Source organism: Ammospiza nelsoni, chromosome 17 (assembly GCF_027579445.1).
Source record: "Ammospiza nelsoni isolate bAmmNel1 chromosome 17, bAmmNel1.pri, whole genome shotgun sequence".
NCBI classification, from domain to species: Eukaryota; Metazoa; Chordata; class Aves; order Passeriformes; family Passerellidae; genus Ammospiza; species Ammospiza nelsoni.
In genome coordinates this window covers 4,838,945-4,853,981 of record NC_080649.1, presented here as the reverse complement: position 1 = coordinate 4,853,981, position 15,037 = coordinate 4,838,945, and the positions used below count along the sequence as shown (strand labels likewise).

Below are 15,037 nucleotides of genomic sequence, written 5' to 3'. Positions count from 1 at the left end.
CGGCGGAGCTGAATGCGGCTGACGTCAGGATTCATTTTCCCCATGACTGGGGAAGGCGACTCTCCGTGCCACGCCGTGCATATGAATCAGGCAGCTTTCCCCTGGCACAGCATGCCCAGCAATTCATCTTCCACCGGGACTTCTTCAAGCAGAAGAGAAAATGACAAACTTTTGCTATCGCGCTTCCCTGCAGAGAGGTGAGTTGAGGAGATGGGGGCTGCAGCCTCTCCAGGTCTCATGTTTGTCCTTCCACCTCTGGTCAACAGCAGATGTTTTCCATGCCTGGACACACATCAACAGGTCTCCAAGTGACTCCAGCAAGCTTGGCCAACCCTGCAGTCACTGCAAGTATCTCAGCTAACTTTCCAGCCTGCTCACTGCTACCTTTTCTCCAAGCCTAGGGAGTGTGTCCTACTGAAATCAGGGGGAAATCAATATACACAGAGGTTTATAGCAAACTGATTTGGTTTAAGGCAGCTGGGGTTGGGACTAAATGATCTCTAACATCCCTTCCAATCCAAACCATTGATGAATCTATAAAGCTGTGAATGAGACTTGCCTGGAAAAACAGAGATAATGATGTCCTCCCTTTGTGAAGCACATCAGATCATTGATGTGCTCTTCCTCTACATGTGGGAGAGCAGAGCTAGGAACAGAGTGCATCCCAAATAAGAATCATACACCCAGTTTGGGCAGTGACAATTTATTATTATGACAGAAGAGCTACATCCATTATAATACAAAATGTCAGACTTCTGGAGATGCTCCACCCTCCATGCAGGGGAGGAGGAAGGAGACCTCTCAAAACAGATACCCACAGGGTGGTGGCAGGCAGCAGGCTAAAGCCACCAGCACTGAACACAATGGAGCCCAAACTGCTCCTTTCCACAATTCTACAGTCCTGAGATAACCAAGATAACCTATAGTCTCAGTAAGGAACCAAAAGCATGGCAGTGACTGAGCCACAGAGGTGTCAACACAGGTATAGGGGCTTCAAATGGCCATTTATGCTTGTGCTTTTTCACTCAGTGATGGCAGACTCAGGTCACTGATATCTTAAAAATAATTTCAAACTTGCTGAGTGATGAGATGTTTGCAAGAGCGGGAGACTTTCCCTGGGTATCTGTCCTCAGGGACCAAACCCTTGGCTGCCATTAGAAGAGGAAAACCATGCAGCAGAAAGCACCAGCCTGATGCAGGTTTGTCTCTTTGCTAGGGCTCAGATTTAGGGAATCTTTTTGGGGAAAGATGTGAATGGTGATGCTGAGGCTCCTCAAACCAGCAGTTCCCACCATATTTCCAGACAGATCCTGACAATCTGGGTAGTGATGAACACATGGCCCAGTTCAAAGGCAAGGATTGGATCCTGGCACAGGAGAGCCCTGGGACGGAGCTAGACTTGCCCTCCCACCAGATAAAAATTATGCTTTTCAGAGGAACTGGTGGGATTTGTCACTCAGCATGAAAGAAGGGGGAAGAAGTTCCTTGCAAAACAGAAGCAACCCAACACCACAAATTAGGGGTGGTGAACAGGAGAATTTTTCCTTGCTACCTCGAGTGTGCTGCCCAGGAGGGCCAAACCTGGCTGGCAGCTGGCAGTGGGGCACTAAGCGATGGTCTGGCGGCTGAAGAGGTCGAGGGTGAGGGCGCTGAGGAAGGCTGGGATGCTGTCCTGGCGCAGCAGGTGCAGCTCGATGAGCTCCCGGATGGTGCGCGAGAACTCCGTCTCCAGAAGCTGCATCTTCCCACCAGAGGAGCTGGAGGCCTAGAGGGAAAGAAGAACAAACCCATTAATACCTGAAGGTTTTAATGCTGCATTTTTCCACCAGAGGAGCTGGAGGCCTAAAGGGAAACAAGAACGAGGCCATTAATACCAGAGGGTTTTAATTCACCTCCCTGATACAGCAGCGGTGCCACCCTGAAGCCGCCTTTGGCATGGATCTGCTGTCACCAAGGACATGCCATCTGTTTGGCACATGGCCTTCCTGAGTCCTGCATCCCAATGTCCCCATGCAGGACCCCTGTGAGCCTTCCCTGGTGACAAATGTGGCACTGGGGAGATGTTTGACCATCCTGGAAAGAGCCCAGAACAGAGGTGGCCACATCAGGGTCACTGTCACCAACACCACCCAAGGTGGCAGGAGCTCTGCACAGGGTTTTCTCTCCATGAAAACATTTATCCATGAAGTCATGCCACATCTGTAGGAGAGAGCAGACCTGTTCCTGATTAGCATAACTCCTTCCCAAGGAGTACTGATCCACCCTGCATCCCTAAAGTGTTTAAATCAGCTCGGCAGCACACAGCCGAAGCCACCAGAGGAATTATTCCAGGGATGCTCTCAAGAAAATAAGGAAACTCAACATGTGGGAAGACACTACAAATCTCCTGTAACATATAAAACAAGCAAAAAAAAAGCTAAATGCAAGAGAAATAAGGAATGCTTGAAGCCTCTCCTGCCCCCAGAGGCATGAAAGCAGCTTGTTTATTAATAAACAGCAAAAATATCACAGTGCAAATGCTAATTTTTTTTCCCCTGCCATTTTCTTCTTCAAAATACTCCCATTCCTAATTGCTTTGCAGCTCTGCTTCCTGTTGGAGGTGAGGTGGGACAGCATGAGTGGTGCCAGGCATGGCTGGCATCCCCCTCCTCAATCAAAGGATGCCAAGACCCAAAGTGGAAGATTGCCATGGGAGGGGAAAACATGGCTTTAGCTGCTGAGAGCCCCAAAGAACATGCTTCCTTCCCATTTCATGTTCTCAAGAGCCTGGACAGATTTGATTATGAACCCTCCGTGTTTGGGTCACTTTGGATTGTGAGGAGTGCAAGGTACAGAGGATGCTCCTGCCATCCCCCAGCCAGGCAGGGAATCAAAACAAGGTTTTCACGTGGAAAAGTGAATTAGCTTTTGTTTAGATCTTTGATTTGGCTGGGCTGTTTTTCAGCAAATCCTGTGCTTTGATCTGCTGCTTACCAGAGCTACCTGGTACCTCCTGTGCACCTGAGGTACCCCTGGAGCAGATCAAAGAGGGAAGAGATGGCAGATGAAGGAGCCAGTTGGAGGCATCAGGAATGATGTAAATTCCCAGCCCACACAGAGCCAGAGGTGTCACAGCAGAGCAGAAACACAGGAGATAGGTGCTGTGGCAGCAGCACAGGTTTTATTTTGCAAATCCCCCCCAGATTCAGCTGATGAGCAGTGCCAGTTTTGGAGGAAGGTCCGAGAATTATGAATGCATCACTTCTATCTCCGGCTCTCTCAGTGCCGAGCTGGATTCATCTGAAATGGGAATTCAAGCTCTGTATGAAATACACAGCCTCCCTTGCAGATTTAAAACACTCTTTGGGCACAGAATTAATTTTCTAAGAATTTACAAGCAAATCCATTAATTGGTTTACTAGTTTAATTAATTAAATTCCTTAAGAAATTTAGCATCCAGTGCCAGACCATTTGCTTGTGTTTTATGACCTCAAAAACAGAGCAACATAAATGTTTTAAATTTTTTTTCCTTTGAGATCGCTGGTGCCATGGGTGAAGGCTACATTTGAATATCTTCTCCTTTTTTATGAGATTAATGGTAGTTTCTCTCTGCTATTGTTCATAAAGTTTCCTCCTGCAGCAGAGGCAGAAGAATAATGTTCAGAGAAAGTTATGTGGATAAATACACGCTCCTGAGAAAATTGCTATTTCCCATTGAGTTTTCTCAGCTGTCAAGGGAGGCAGCATCCTCCCTCTCACCCCCACAGCCTCTGTCTCCCCAGGAACTCTAAAAAATCAAAGAAAACCCCCAAATGCTTCCAAACCCCAGCCATCTCACCCAGGTTTCTTATGATTGCTTCTGTAACAGGCACAAGGCGAGAAGGCAGCCACTTGGAAAAAAAGCAATTCTTCCTCTGCCAGTAGATGTTTACATGTGAACTTAGAGGATGGATGCACTTGCAGTGCAGCTCATTCAATCTCACATTGCTTTAAAAAAAATGGAGAAACTTTTTTTTTTCCCCCTAGGAGTGTTTTAAAATTGCTATCATTGTAACTTTTCTTATTATTTGTTTTTATTGCTTTTTTTTCTTCACCCATCTGTTCATAATGTAGTATAGACTGGGATATATAGATAGATTTGCTGCTTTGGGTTCAACAGCGGGAGTACCTCTGCAGCCTGTGCTTTACAAATAAAGTGATTATATGAAATAATAGCAATATGTTCCCATTAATTCACAGGATTTCTTTTCAAAAGCCAGCCTGCACCCTGCCTGGTGCACTTGCTGGCAGAGAGGGAAGTGCCCGAGGCAGGAACAGGAGGGAGCAGGGATCAGAGCAGGGCAGGGGGATGCACAGGGGTGTGCAGGAGCTGAGGGGAGGAAGGACATGGGGGGATGCTCTGCTGAGTGAACGCTGCAGGCTCTGGTGTTCCACACCACTCTGGATCAATGCAGAGCATGCCTGTGGTTCCAACTCTAAAAACTGTATTTCTGAAGATAAGAAATATGAAATTTCCAGCAGTTCAAAGCTGCAAGGGCACTCAAGTCCTGCTCTTCACTGTTCATAGCTAGGATTCCCTCCACCCATTTTTAATATATTTTTTATTCATTTATAAAAGTCTCAATCCCCAAAGACAGCTCCTGGATGTTCCTGCTGCAGGTGCCAGCACAGATCAGCTATTCACAGCACATTCCACATATTGCAATCACCTTCACTCTGCTGATGCATTCCCTACAATTTTGAGTTTAGGTGAAGCCAAAAGCCATCCCAGCCCATCTAGGAATAAAATACAAAGCTGAGAGGGGCATAAACAAGTGTCACTGATCCATGGGGACAGTCCATGAGTGGGAATGGGGTGAGAGAGACCAGAGCACGTTCAAAGCCAACCCTGACTGCTCTGTGCCCAACACTACTGACACCACTGCTACATGTGCTGTTGCTCTTAAAGAGAAGGGGCAAAAAGCAAAGAAAAAAGAAAGAAAAAAGAAAAAAAGCATCAACATTTAGAGTCGAACTGAATACACGGGATCAAAGGAAAAGCTGGATCTGCGAGTATCCCCATCCACCCCAGTCAATGCATAGAGGAGTCAATGCAAGAGGACACTTTGAGGACCACCATCGTGCTTCACTCTCCCTTTCCTCTCTGTGCTGGGCCACACAAGTGCAGTGCTTCACTAGAGATGTAAATATTCCCTCCTAAACCTCAGTTTCCCTGAGCACAGAGCAGCAGCTCATCACGATGAAAGCACCATCTCTCAGGTACCCTGTACATACCCCTATTTTGGTTTCTTCTAATTCATGGGAAAAGTCTGTCTGGCTCACTAAACTACCAAGATTCAGGTCTCTGTTATGTTTTATTCAGATCTCAAATACTTGCAAAAGGAAGGAGTTCAGCTTTCACTAAGCTCTGTTGCCAGTTTAGTCTGATTTAAGGGCTATGGGGGACCTTTTCTAGAAAAGCAAAGGAAATTACTCTTTGCCCAGTGTTGCTGCACACCCAGCTCTGCTGGGCTGGGTGGGACGTGACTCTGGTTGGAGATTTGAAGGGTGACAGCCTGTCTGTCTCCTCGCAGGCTGTGCTACCCCATAGTAACCAGATTATCAGGGGACAGACCTCTCTATATTACAAACCACAACAACACTGGTCTATTTAGCACAGAACAACATGAACCTGCAGTAGCTGCTCTGAGAAGGGAGCTGTTAGCACAACTGTTTCTTCAGGGGAATCAAGATCATCAGCCACCTGCCAGAAGGAAACATCATAAATCTTCCTCTTAACTCTGGAAACCAGTAAATTATTCAAGGCTTTATAGTTCAGATACACATGTAAAAATCTCTCCAATAACCACCAACGTGGTAGAAAAGCAGGTTCTTCTCTCCATCTCAGCAAGGAGCAGACAATGCAGAAGATGTGAGGGAGCAACAGGCATTCCCAAATGTCCCTCTTGGGGATGGACCTGCAGCTGGATGAACTGGGCTCATAAAACTGCAACATATGGACTGTAAAAGGCTCCTTAACTACTGCCACTTCAGTGTAACATGTACAGGACTCTGTCTGCACTGCTCCTGCTGAGATGGCTCTTTGCACCCTTGCTGGTGTTGCACACAGACTTTCCTGAAAGCCAAGACCCAGCATTTCCCTCTCTGATTCCTCCAGCTGCCGAGGGGGACCTATGTCAAAAGTGTGACAGTGTCTCCTTTACCCACTAACAAGCTACCACATGGTTCAGAAGTGCACTCTCACCCAGATACACTCAGGTTTTATTTTCGTGTACACCCTTTTCCTCTTCTCTCTGACATATTTTGGTAGCTAAAAACAATGGCTCCAAAAGTGCCATCGGCTATGAGCTGACATGCAGCGTGAGTTTAATCACACAAAGGTTGCTTCTTAAAAAATATGGGTTGAGTGTATGACCCAAGGTCATGTAGACTTTCAGACACTGGATTAAGACTGAAAATAGGGTGGCTGCACACCCCAAGGAGAGAGCTGGCATGGGGACTTGGTATTATCAGAAAATACGGAGCAGAAATGCAGAAACGGGAAAATTCTGCACAACATGAATTCTATACAACAGAATTCTATACACCTTGAGATTTCAAAATGAAGTGAGGATTTTCAACCTCTGATTTCCACATTGAGAAAGCACAACTGCCTTTGGGGATGCAATCCATGCAGGACATGTGTTCCAGCAACTTCAAACACACACATCCAGCGTCGCAGGTGGATTTCCTGAATGGGTTTTGGCAAGCTGACAACAGGGATGGTGCAGCTTTGTGCCAGGCACAGCAGGCAAGACAGTTGTGTCTCAGCTTGGGAACAAAGGAGCTTCCAACACCTCCACAGCATGCAGAGGGATGAAGTCCAGGGTTTGGCAGGGCTGCCAGAGCCACCCCTTGGCGTGGTGACAAACCTTTGCTCTGCAGATGCTGCTTGGCCACGCTCTATGGCGGACGGTGCTTTCCAAGGCTAAGATGCATTAGGGGTCAAAAGGGGCAGGTGAATCATTGCCTGGTGACATTTACCCAGTGAATGTATCTGGAAGGCCCCATCTCATCTGCTCTGCTCCTTCCATAAATCACTGTCTGTGTTGTGTCCCCATGGATGCCAGCTCTGAGCACACAGAGCAACCAGCCCCGAGTGTGCTGAGGGAAGGGGCACCACAGCTTCACACCCAGCACTAGGGTTAGGGTTAGGGTTCTACCTTGGGTTGGGGATTTTAAACCACAAAGCCCAGAGCTCCAGGCACACTGCAGCTGCAAAAGGCATCCCAAGGAGAACACAAAACTGCCACAACATGCCTTCTACCACAGCTTATTCCTTGGAAACAGAATTAACGCTAGGCTGGGGTTATGGTTAGGGTTAGGGTTCCAGCTAGGGCTAGGGTCAATGTGCAGCTCCACAGGCTGCTCCAGCACTATGGGCCATGCTGTGGCCTCTGTGCCTGAGTTCTCACTCCCCCTTTCCCTTCTCCTTGTGGTGTTCCCCACCCTACCCTGCAGAGTGCTGTGCTGTCCACATTGATGTGGGTTATGCACATCTCCCCAGCAGATCGACCCCTTTGGCAATTTGCCTTCATCACACGAATCCCTCAGACCTCCTCTTCCAGCGGGGCAGTCACTCCCTCTTCCCAAAGCCTTCATGTGCCAGCAGAAGCCTTCAGGGCTGGCTGTTCCAAGTGATCACCTCCCAGAAAGCTATCACTGCGTGTGCTCAGAGCTTTGGGCACACTGCTGGTCCTGAAACATCCCTCAGCTCCCTCACACCTTCCCCATGGCACCCACTGACACCCACAAACCCTGCCACAGTGCAACAAACCTATTTGAAATTTTCCTTTAAGAAGCTGCTGGCTCTGACCTTTAAATGAGAAAATCCTTTTGTTTCTGCCTCTTGCTTCAGATGCCAAGATTTTTCTAAATGTCAAAGGCCGCCTTGTCCACGTGCAGATGTTGAGGGGGGAAGCAGTGATGCTGAGCAGGCTGGCACCCTCTCCTGGGTCTGCATATCTGATAAATCACCACTTCACATCACCCCAGACAGACAGACAGACAGACAGGCAGACAGACTCAGGGAAGCCAAAAAACTAGAGTGCCCAGAAAAAACCCAAGGAAAAAAAACCAAGGAAAAAAAATGTGTGTGTGTTTGTGTGTGTGCACATGCAGAAACTGCCTGCTGAAGTTATAACAACCCAAACACGAGGTTTTGAGATTTAATTGCTCAAACTTGGCTCTCTCGGGTGATGATATCATTATCAAAATACCCCAATTGAGTTATGCCTCACCAATCAATCTCTCCTAAGCATTATGCACTGCTCAAATACCAGGTCCCCAGGTAGCCTCTAAATCACTTTAATTACAGGCCGTTCATTTAAAATTAGGGAAATATTAAGGAAAGACAAAAAAAAAAACCCAACACAAAATTGAACCACAAGATGTGCTTATGGCTGGAAATATTTATGAGGTTATTTAGCAAACTGTTTACTGGTTTCCTTCTTTTTTGCATGGTAACTGGCAGGTTCCAGCTGGCCTGACAGGATGCCTGCCCATAGTGGCTCCTGCAGGATGTGCAGCACTTAATCAATCAGGTCACCTCCCTTTCACAAATAACCATTCCTCGTCTGCAGCAAAATCCCCCCCCTTTAATATCCTCATTGTAACCCAAAGAAGAAGAGCACTTCCTTATAATAATTGTTTCTTGCCAAGACCTCTGACCTCTGTGTCACCAGCTTGGTATATAAAGTGAATTTATGAGGCAGACAGGGATGGATGCCTGTAAAGAGCCTTCCAGGAAATGCAATGAAAAAGCTGCTTTTAGCTGCTGAGCAAAGAAAAGCAAATGCCTGGCAATGCCAAGAAGAAAATTGAATGCTGGGATGGGGTAAGTGAGAAACAGCCCTGTGTGCACTGAGATTTATAGCAAACATTTCCTTTCTCTTTCTTATTATTCAACGCTGAGACGAACCACAACCCCAGAATGTCTTTGGAACAAGAGGTCAGCTCGTATCCTTCCATCTTAATCAGAACCAGGGCCCAGGCTCTGTGTACACGAGTGGCAGCAGTGATGGCTCCTGGATGCTGCACCAGCTCAGCAATGCAGGGCAGGGTGTGCTGCACCAGCCTGTCCCCACAGCTCCCTGCTTGGATCCAGGAGAGCTCTCCTGCACCTCACGTCAAAAATGGAACATGAAAAAGAGCAGGGACGTGTGCTGAAGGGCTGCACCCCTCTCTGTGGGGGGAAAGATGCTGGTGTTAATCCTGGGGGACAGTGCTCTGTGCAGCAGAGGAGGAGTCAGCACCTCCTTTCAAAAGGTTTCTCCCACAGGTTAATGCCCTTTAGACTGTCAAATGCGATGCCATAAAAATAAGATCAAAGGCTTTAAAATAAGGGAAGCGTATTTTTTGATTCATACTATTACTATTTTATATCTGAATATTCCTATAGAGCTTTTCATCCTGGAAGACAGGTCTTTGAACTGCTGTGATTTCACCTATCGCTGAGGAACAACCCCCGGGGTAAAATGTGACAGCTATTATCAGGGTGCATTAATGTTACTGAACAGTTCAGGACAGACAGAGACAAATATATCCAATTTAAATCATAGGATTGAAGAACTACTGCTCAGTGTGGATTAATACCCATGCATTTTCCAAAAGTGCTTTGAGAGTTTTTAGAGAACAAGTGCAGAAACTAAAATTCCCTGTTTCATCTGTAGGATTCATTCAGGCTCCTGTCATTATGCTGCAAATTGAACATTGTCAAAGAGGGAAGATGGCAATGGAAATGATTCACCAGTAGCATCTACTTTTGCATCCACAGATTCTCTGATGGGATGTCCAAAGCAGCCAGAAGGAGACTCACCCCGTGGACATTTGCTGAGGTGATACCTAAAAATGGTTCCACTGAGCACATGGCTGGTGAGAGTAAATCACAGCAGACTACTCACATCACAGAGAATGGAAAATCACATGGGATGTCACTCCAAACTAATACTGGCAGCCAGCTGTAGTCGGAACTTGAGCTTATAAAGTACAAGTTTTTAACAGACTTTAGATCTGCTCAATAGTGTTCACCAGCCAAATATGCTTATAAACATCAAGCATGGAGGAGTAGAGATGAGAACGAGGCATGGAGCTCCCAGAATTTTTCCAACCCCATTCCATATAAACCCCAAACTACGGCATTAATCCTTTAAAGCCAATACCTCCATAAAAATCTCAGGATCTTTACAAATCAGAGTCACTCCTTGACACACAGGGAAGCTGTGCTGCTCCCACATCCATGGCTATCTCTGACCTACAACGAATCCCTTTGGAAAGAGCAGCCAAACGTGTGTTATCCCAACTGCTGTCACACCACACGTGGCAGGGATGGACTGCTCCAGCACCCTGGCTGCAGCTTCCCAGCCATCTGTGAGTGACTGTGTTGGACTGGTCAAGCTGCACAGTGAGTAGCTAACAAGCATTAACAACATCTAGCCCATGTGTTCTGTCTAGTAAAATGCCAACCCATCTGTCTGTAACATCAGCGACTCCGTAGAAGCCATATGCAGGAGAGACATAAATTAGAGAGAGAAAAATCTCCCGTTACTTTCTCTGCAGTGACTCTGCAGTTGTCACTGGGAATGAGAGGGACTGGGTGTTTTTTAAGCTCTGTTTTCCCAGCCAAATCTCAGGCTCATGTAGCTCTCCAGCCCTGCCATGCAGAGGCAGTTTCTGGTCTGCCCCTGACCATGGTGAACGTGGCTTGGGACAAAGTGAAAAGTAGCTGCAACTCAAGCCAGGCCCCAAACTGCTCCCCAAGGGGAGCCAGCAGAGGGCAGAGAACTTGAGGGAGACACCAGGGACTGGCAAGTGAGCCCAGCATACAAGAATCCCTCAGTTAGACAGGGAGCTCATTAACCAGCCAAGCTGCTTATCACATTCCTCTTCATCTCCCTTGCTGAAAGCTCTCTGAGCTGGAAGGAACAGAGGAGCAGTAAACCAAGAACATGGAGTTTCTGGAACATGAGAAAGAAGCACCTATGGGAGAAATGCAAAAAAAAATTATCTGTGCAGGCTGTAATTAAGACTGCCTGTTGTCAAGGCAGGGAGATACTCCACTTGTGAACTGCAGCTGGGGCATGAGGTCTGAGAGATAACAGAAGCAGCACAGTTTGCCAAACCCTGCCATCAGTGAGAGATGTCTGGAACCATGGAGAGTTTTGACAGCAAAACTTTTGAGGCTGCAGCGTTGCCTGGGAGATAGGCATCCCTTCCCCAAAGCAAACCACTGCTCCCCAAGAGACAAGAGCTTGCTGGAGCCTTCATCCCTCACTGACTCACACCAGACATGCACTGTTCCACTGCTTGGCTGCTCCTGCATCATGGTCCTGCTCAGAAGCCTCTGCCTTCCTGTCTCTGGATTAGAGGAAATCAGCAGAAAGTGCCTGCACATGAGACAGAGTGAAAATAGGTCATACAGACCTCAGGACTCACCAGCTGCCAACTGGAAATGAACCCCTGATTTTTTGAGCTGGGCATGGATGGAGGGAGAGTGCCTGGGGCTGGGAATGGTTAAATGAGCAGAGGACACACTCGTGGGAGGCACATCTTGAGTGGCTGCTACTCTGCCACATTGCAGATGCCATCATGTGATTAACCCATTTATCCTCATCATCATTTTGGTATCCTTCTGGAAGCCTTGCCATGAGTGGGGCGGACAGAAGGCTAAAGAACTGAACAAGATCCTGTGATCAGTAATGGCTCAAGGGACTGTAAGTGATAAACTTAATGACAAGCAGACAATTAGCCCTTACTCTGTGGCTGAGGGATGGGACAGTATATGGAGCATGCCCGTTCCTGGCTCATTGAGTTCACAAGGCTTGTGGGGGAACGAGTAACAGATGGACCTGATGGCAGATTACAGCTGAAATTCTCACCATGTTTATTCACTACCGTCTTCTAGCTCTTGTTTGTCATAGTCTGGCACCCCAGGCTAAAATGCAGGTTCAAGCCTTGCATCAAGGAAATTGGTGACACTTATTTGTCACCTCTGCACAGAGGCAGTGCTCTGCACTGCAGACCAAACACCTCTCTTCTAAGAGCAACAAGAATTGGTCAATAATCACCCCTTCCTCTGGGACCCTGTGACTTGCTTACAGTCATGATCTACCAAAGTGGAATTTAAGTGTTTGCTCTGGGAATAACATTAGTTGCCATTGCAACATCAATGACCAAGTGCCACGATGCTAGTGTGGGTTGAGGAAGGTGCTTTTGTGCTTTTCCTGCTGTTGCTTTTTTGCTGGCTCATGTTTTCCTTCGTTTTTCTTCATTTGAAATCGCTGTCATCAGCACGACTGCCAGCAGGACCAAAGCAAGCCTGAGTTGTCAGTACCCAGCAAGTCAAAGAAGGAAGTTGATTCTGAACATGCAAAATGATTTTCTTGTGTCCTCAAGAAGGAGTTTTAACTCTTAACAGCTCACAATCCCACATTCCTCTGACTCATCTATAGCCGTAAGTGGAAGTTTATACTGAGAAGATGTTATTATTTTTATCATGGAGCTGATGGATATCAGTAATTCTATTTGTGGAGTTACTCAACCGGACTTGTAGTCCACAGGCAGGAAACCTTGAAGAACTAGATAGCAGGGAAACCAGTAAACAGGCCTGTGCACGTTGAGTACATCCAGCTATATTGAAATGGGCTTTTAATGGTAAAATCCAGTGTGAAACAAAGACACACAGGACTCCTCTCTCCTTGAGCAGGTCTGATCTCACCATAAGAAAGTCCATGGCTCAAGAGACATAGGCTGCAGCTAAGGAATGAATAAATAGGAAGATTTCAGTATTCACTGAAACAGCAGGAGAAATTCCACTGTATCCCTGGAGGGGAGACACAGCCCTTTGGGCGAGGACGCGCTTGCTGAAAGCTCCTGCTGTTGCTGCCTGTGCTGTCATTTGGCACTAAGCTCCTGAAGAACATGGCAAGACAGCACTGCTGGTTCTCATGTCTGGATGAGCATGCTCCTCTCCCCGAGGGGAAAAGGAGAGGTTTTGTGTTTAGCAAGTGCACCATGTTCGAACAGCCTCTGAGGAGCCTGCCTGGGGCCCCGGGGCTCCCCATCTGACACACATCTGACTGGTTGTCTCTTCCTGCTGGTGTTCTCCCACTGACGTGCTGCCATCCTCCAGTCAGCTCCTTTTGCTGCAAGTGCAGGGGGAGAAGAGATTTATGCAGACACCATGTATGCAATTATGAAAACAGAAGACAAGACACCCGGATATCATACAAACTGATGCATTTTTGCTGGCAGGCTTTTTGCATGATCCGGTAACAGCTGTCATGCTCCAGCTTCTGTCATCTGAGCTCTGCTACCACTTCAGCATCCTTTCCACATCCTTTAGGAGGACTTCCTTCCCTTCCTGGTGCAGCCTGCTCCAGATGCCACAGCAAAGTGGGCAGCAGTGTGGGATGCAAAGGGGACACAGTATGGCTGCTTTTCATAGCAGCACTAAAATGAAATGTTCACTTCTTTAGGCAAGACACTGCTCATTAGCAATGACCTCGAGGCATGCAAGCTGCTCAACCAGCAATCTCTCCCACTCTGGAGCTCTTTAAAATTTGCCCTTTTCCTGTGCCAAGTCTTTCAAGCAAGCTCCCCTGAAGTGCAGTGGTGATCTGTAGACATACATACACATTGTCCTGTGCTTTCTGGAGAAATGTGGTGATGGGGAGCTGGTATGCAGCTTGGACTTCATACCTTGTTCCCTACTCAGCACAGCATTAAAAGGGAGGGAAAGAACAAGCCTACAAGTTTCCCTGCCAAGGCAGCTCCTGCTGTGAACTCTAAAGCCTGGGAGCCTGTTAGTGCCCACATCCTCCTGGTTTTCAGCACTCCATGCTATGTTTGCTTTTGTAAATAGATTTAACCTTTCTAAAATTAAAAACAGAAGAGAACTTCTCTTGGCAGAACACCAGTTTGAGAAAGATGGAGGAACACAACATTTCCCAAACACTTCAAAACTGCAGATATGTGTTAGTCTCTGCAGTGAATGCTGGTTTTGCTCGTTACTCTGAATGTTAATACATTAATAGATCCTCTCTTGATTAATGCCTGCACCAGGCTCTCTTTCTAGGAACACATATGGCTCTTTCTTGCCACAATATTGGAATAGAGAGCCAAAATATTTAAACACTACACTAATAAAAGATTTTATCACCCCCATCCTGATGTAAATAACTAAGGCTGGAGCCAGCTCTTAGCTCTATGTGCCTATCTTTCAAAGAGTTCCTAGTCAAATATGAATGAACTGGCTGAGGCCCATTTTAAGGAATTGGGTTACAGTGCTGCAGCAACAAAGCCACTGTGACATCCTCTCATCCCACAGGATGCTGTGGGTCTGCCTGAAAGGATCACATACTAGTTGGGGTTTTAGACCCAGGTGTGTGTGCAGTGGCTAGTTCTGCCTGCAAGAAAAGGAAACACATTTTTTCTTTCCCCACACCTGCAAGGTTAAAATATTGTCCTGAATTAAGATGATTTTCAGGGGACTCCAAATGCTTCTCTCCCAGATATCTCACTCAGCAGATTTACCCCATCTACTGAAGGATGTGGGAATTACCCAGCACATAGCCCAGAGGGTATGGTAAAAATTCTGGTAGTGTATGTCGGGACTTGTTTGGAGTTGTAGGTCAATTGCCAATACAGAATTGCCTAAAAGAGCTGTTCCTTCCTCATTTTTTCCCATGCTGTGCCATTACCTTTCCTCTCTGCCCTATGTCCTGCTCTAATCCTACCTGTCTAGTACCATCAGCTGCTAAAATAAACAGCAGTTCCCACTTTGTGCTACTTGCCAAGCTGCTGATCAGACCTGTCACTGGCTAAGTGTGACACAACCTCACTGCTAAGAAAACCTTTAAATTAAAAAAAACTCTTTCTACATTTCGACGAGTGAGACCTGCAAGGGGAGGGACTTCAGGTTTGTACTCCAGAAAACATTTATCACTACAGAGCTGAAACATGGTGTGAAAATAAAAGCCCTCCAAACCTGCTTTCACACATTCCCCAGCGAGCCCAGAGG

General features: G+C 46.9%; 1 protein-coding gene across 6 annotated transcripts in view; it reads right to left on the bottom strand.

Moving 5' to 3' along the window:
- Positions 1-687: 687 nt before the first annotated feature.
- Positions 688-15,037, bottom strand: part of MAD1L1 (mitotic arrest deficient 1 like 1) — a 347,684-nt gene continuing 333,334 nt past the window's right edge. For all 6 annotated transcript variants that reach the window (XM_059484718.1, XM_059484720.1, XM_059484719.1 and 3 more), the window contains one exon: positions 688-1,765. In XM_059484718.1, coding sequence (XP_059340701.1) covers positions 1,607-1,765 — 159 coding nt within the window. In that variant the 3' untranslated portion in view covers positions 688-1,606. The remainder of the gene's footprint in view (positions 1,766-15,037) is intronic.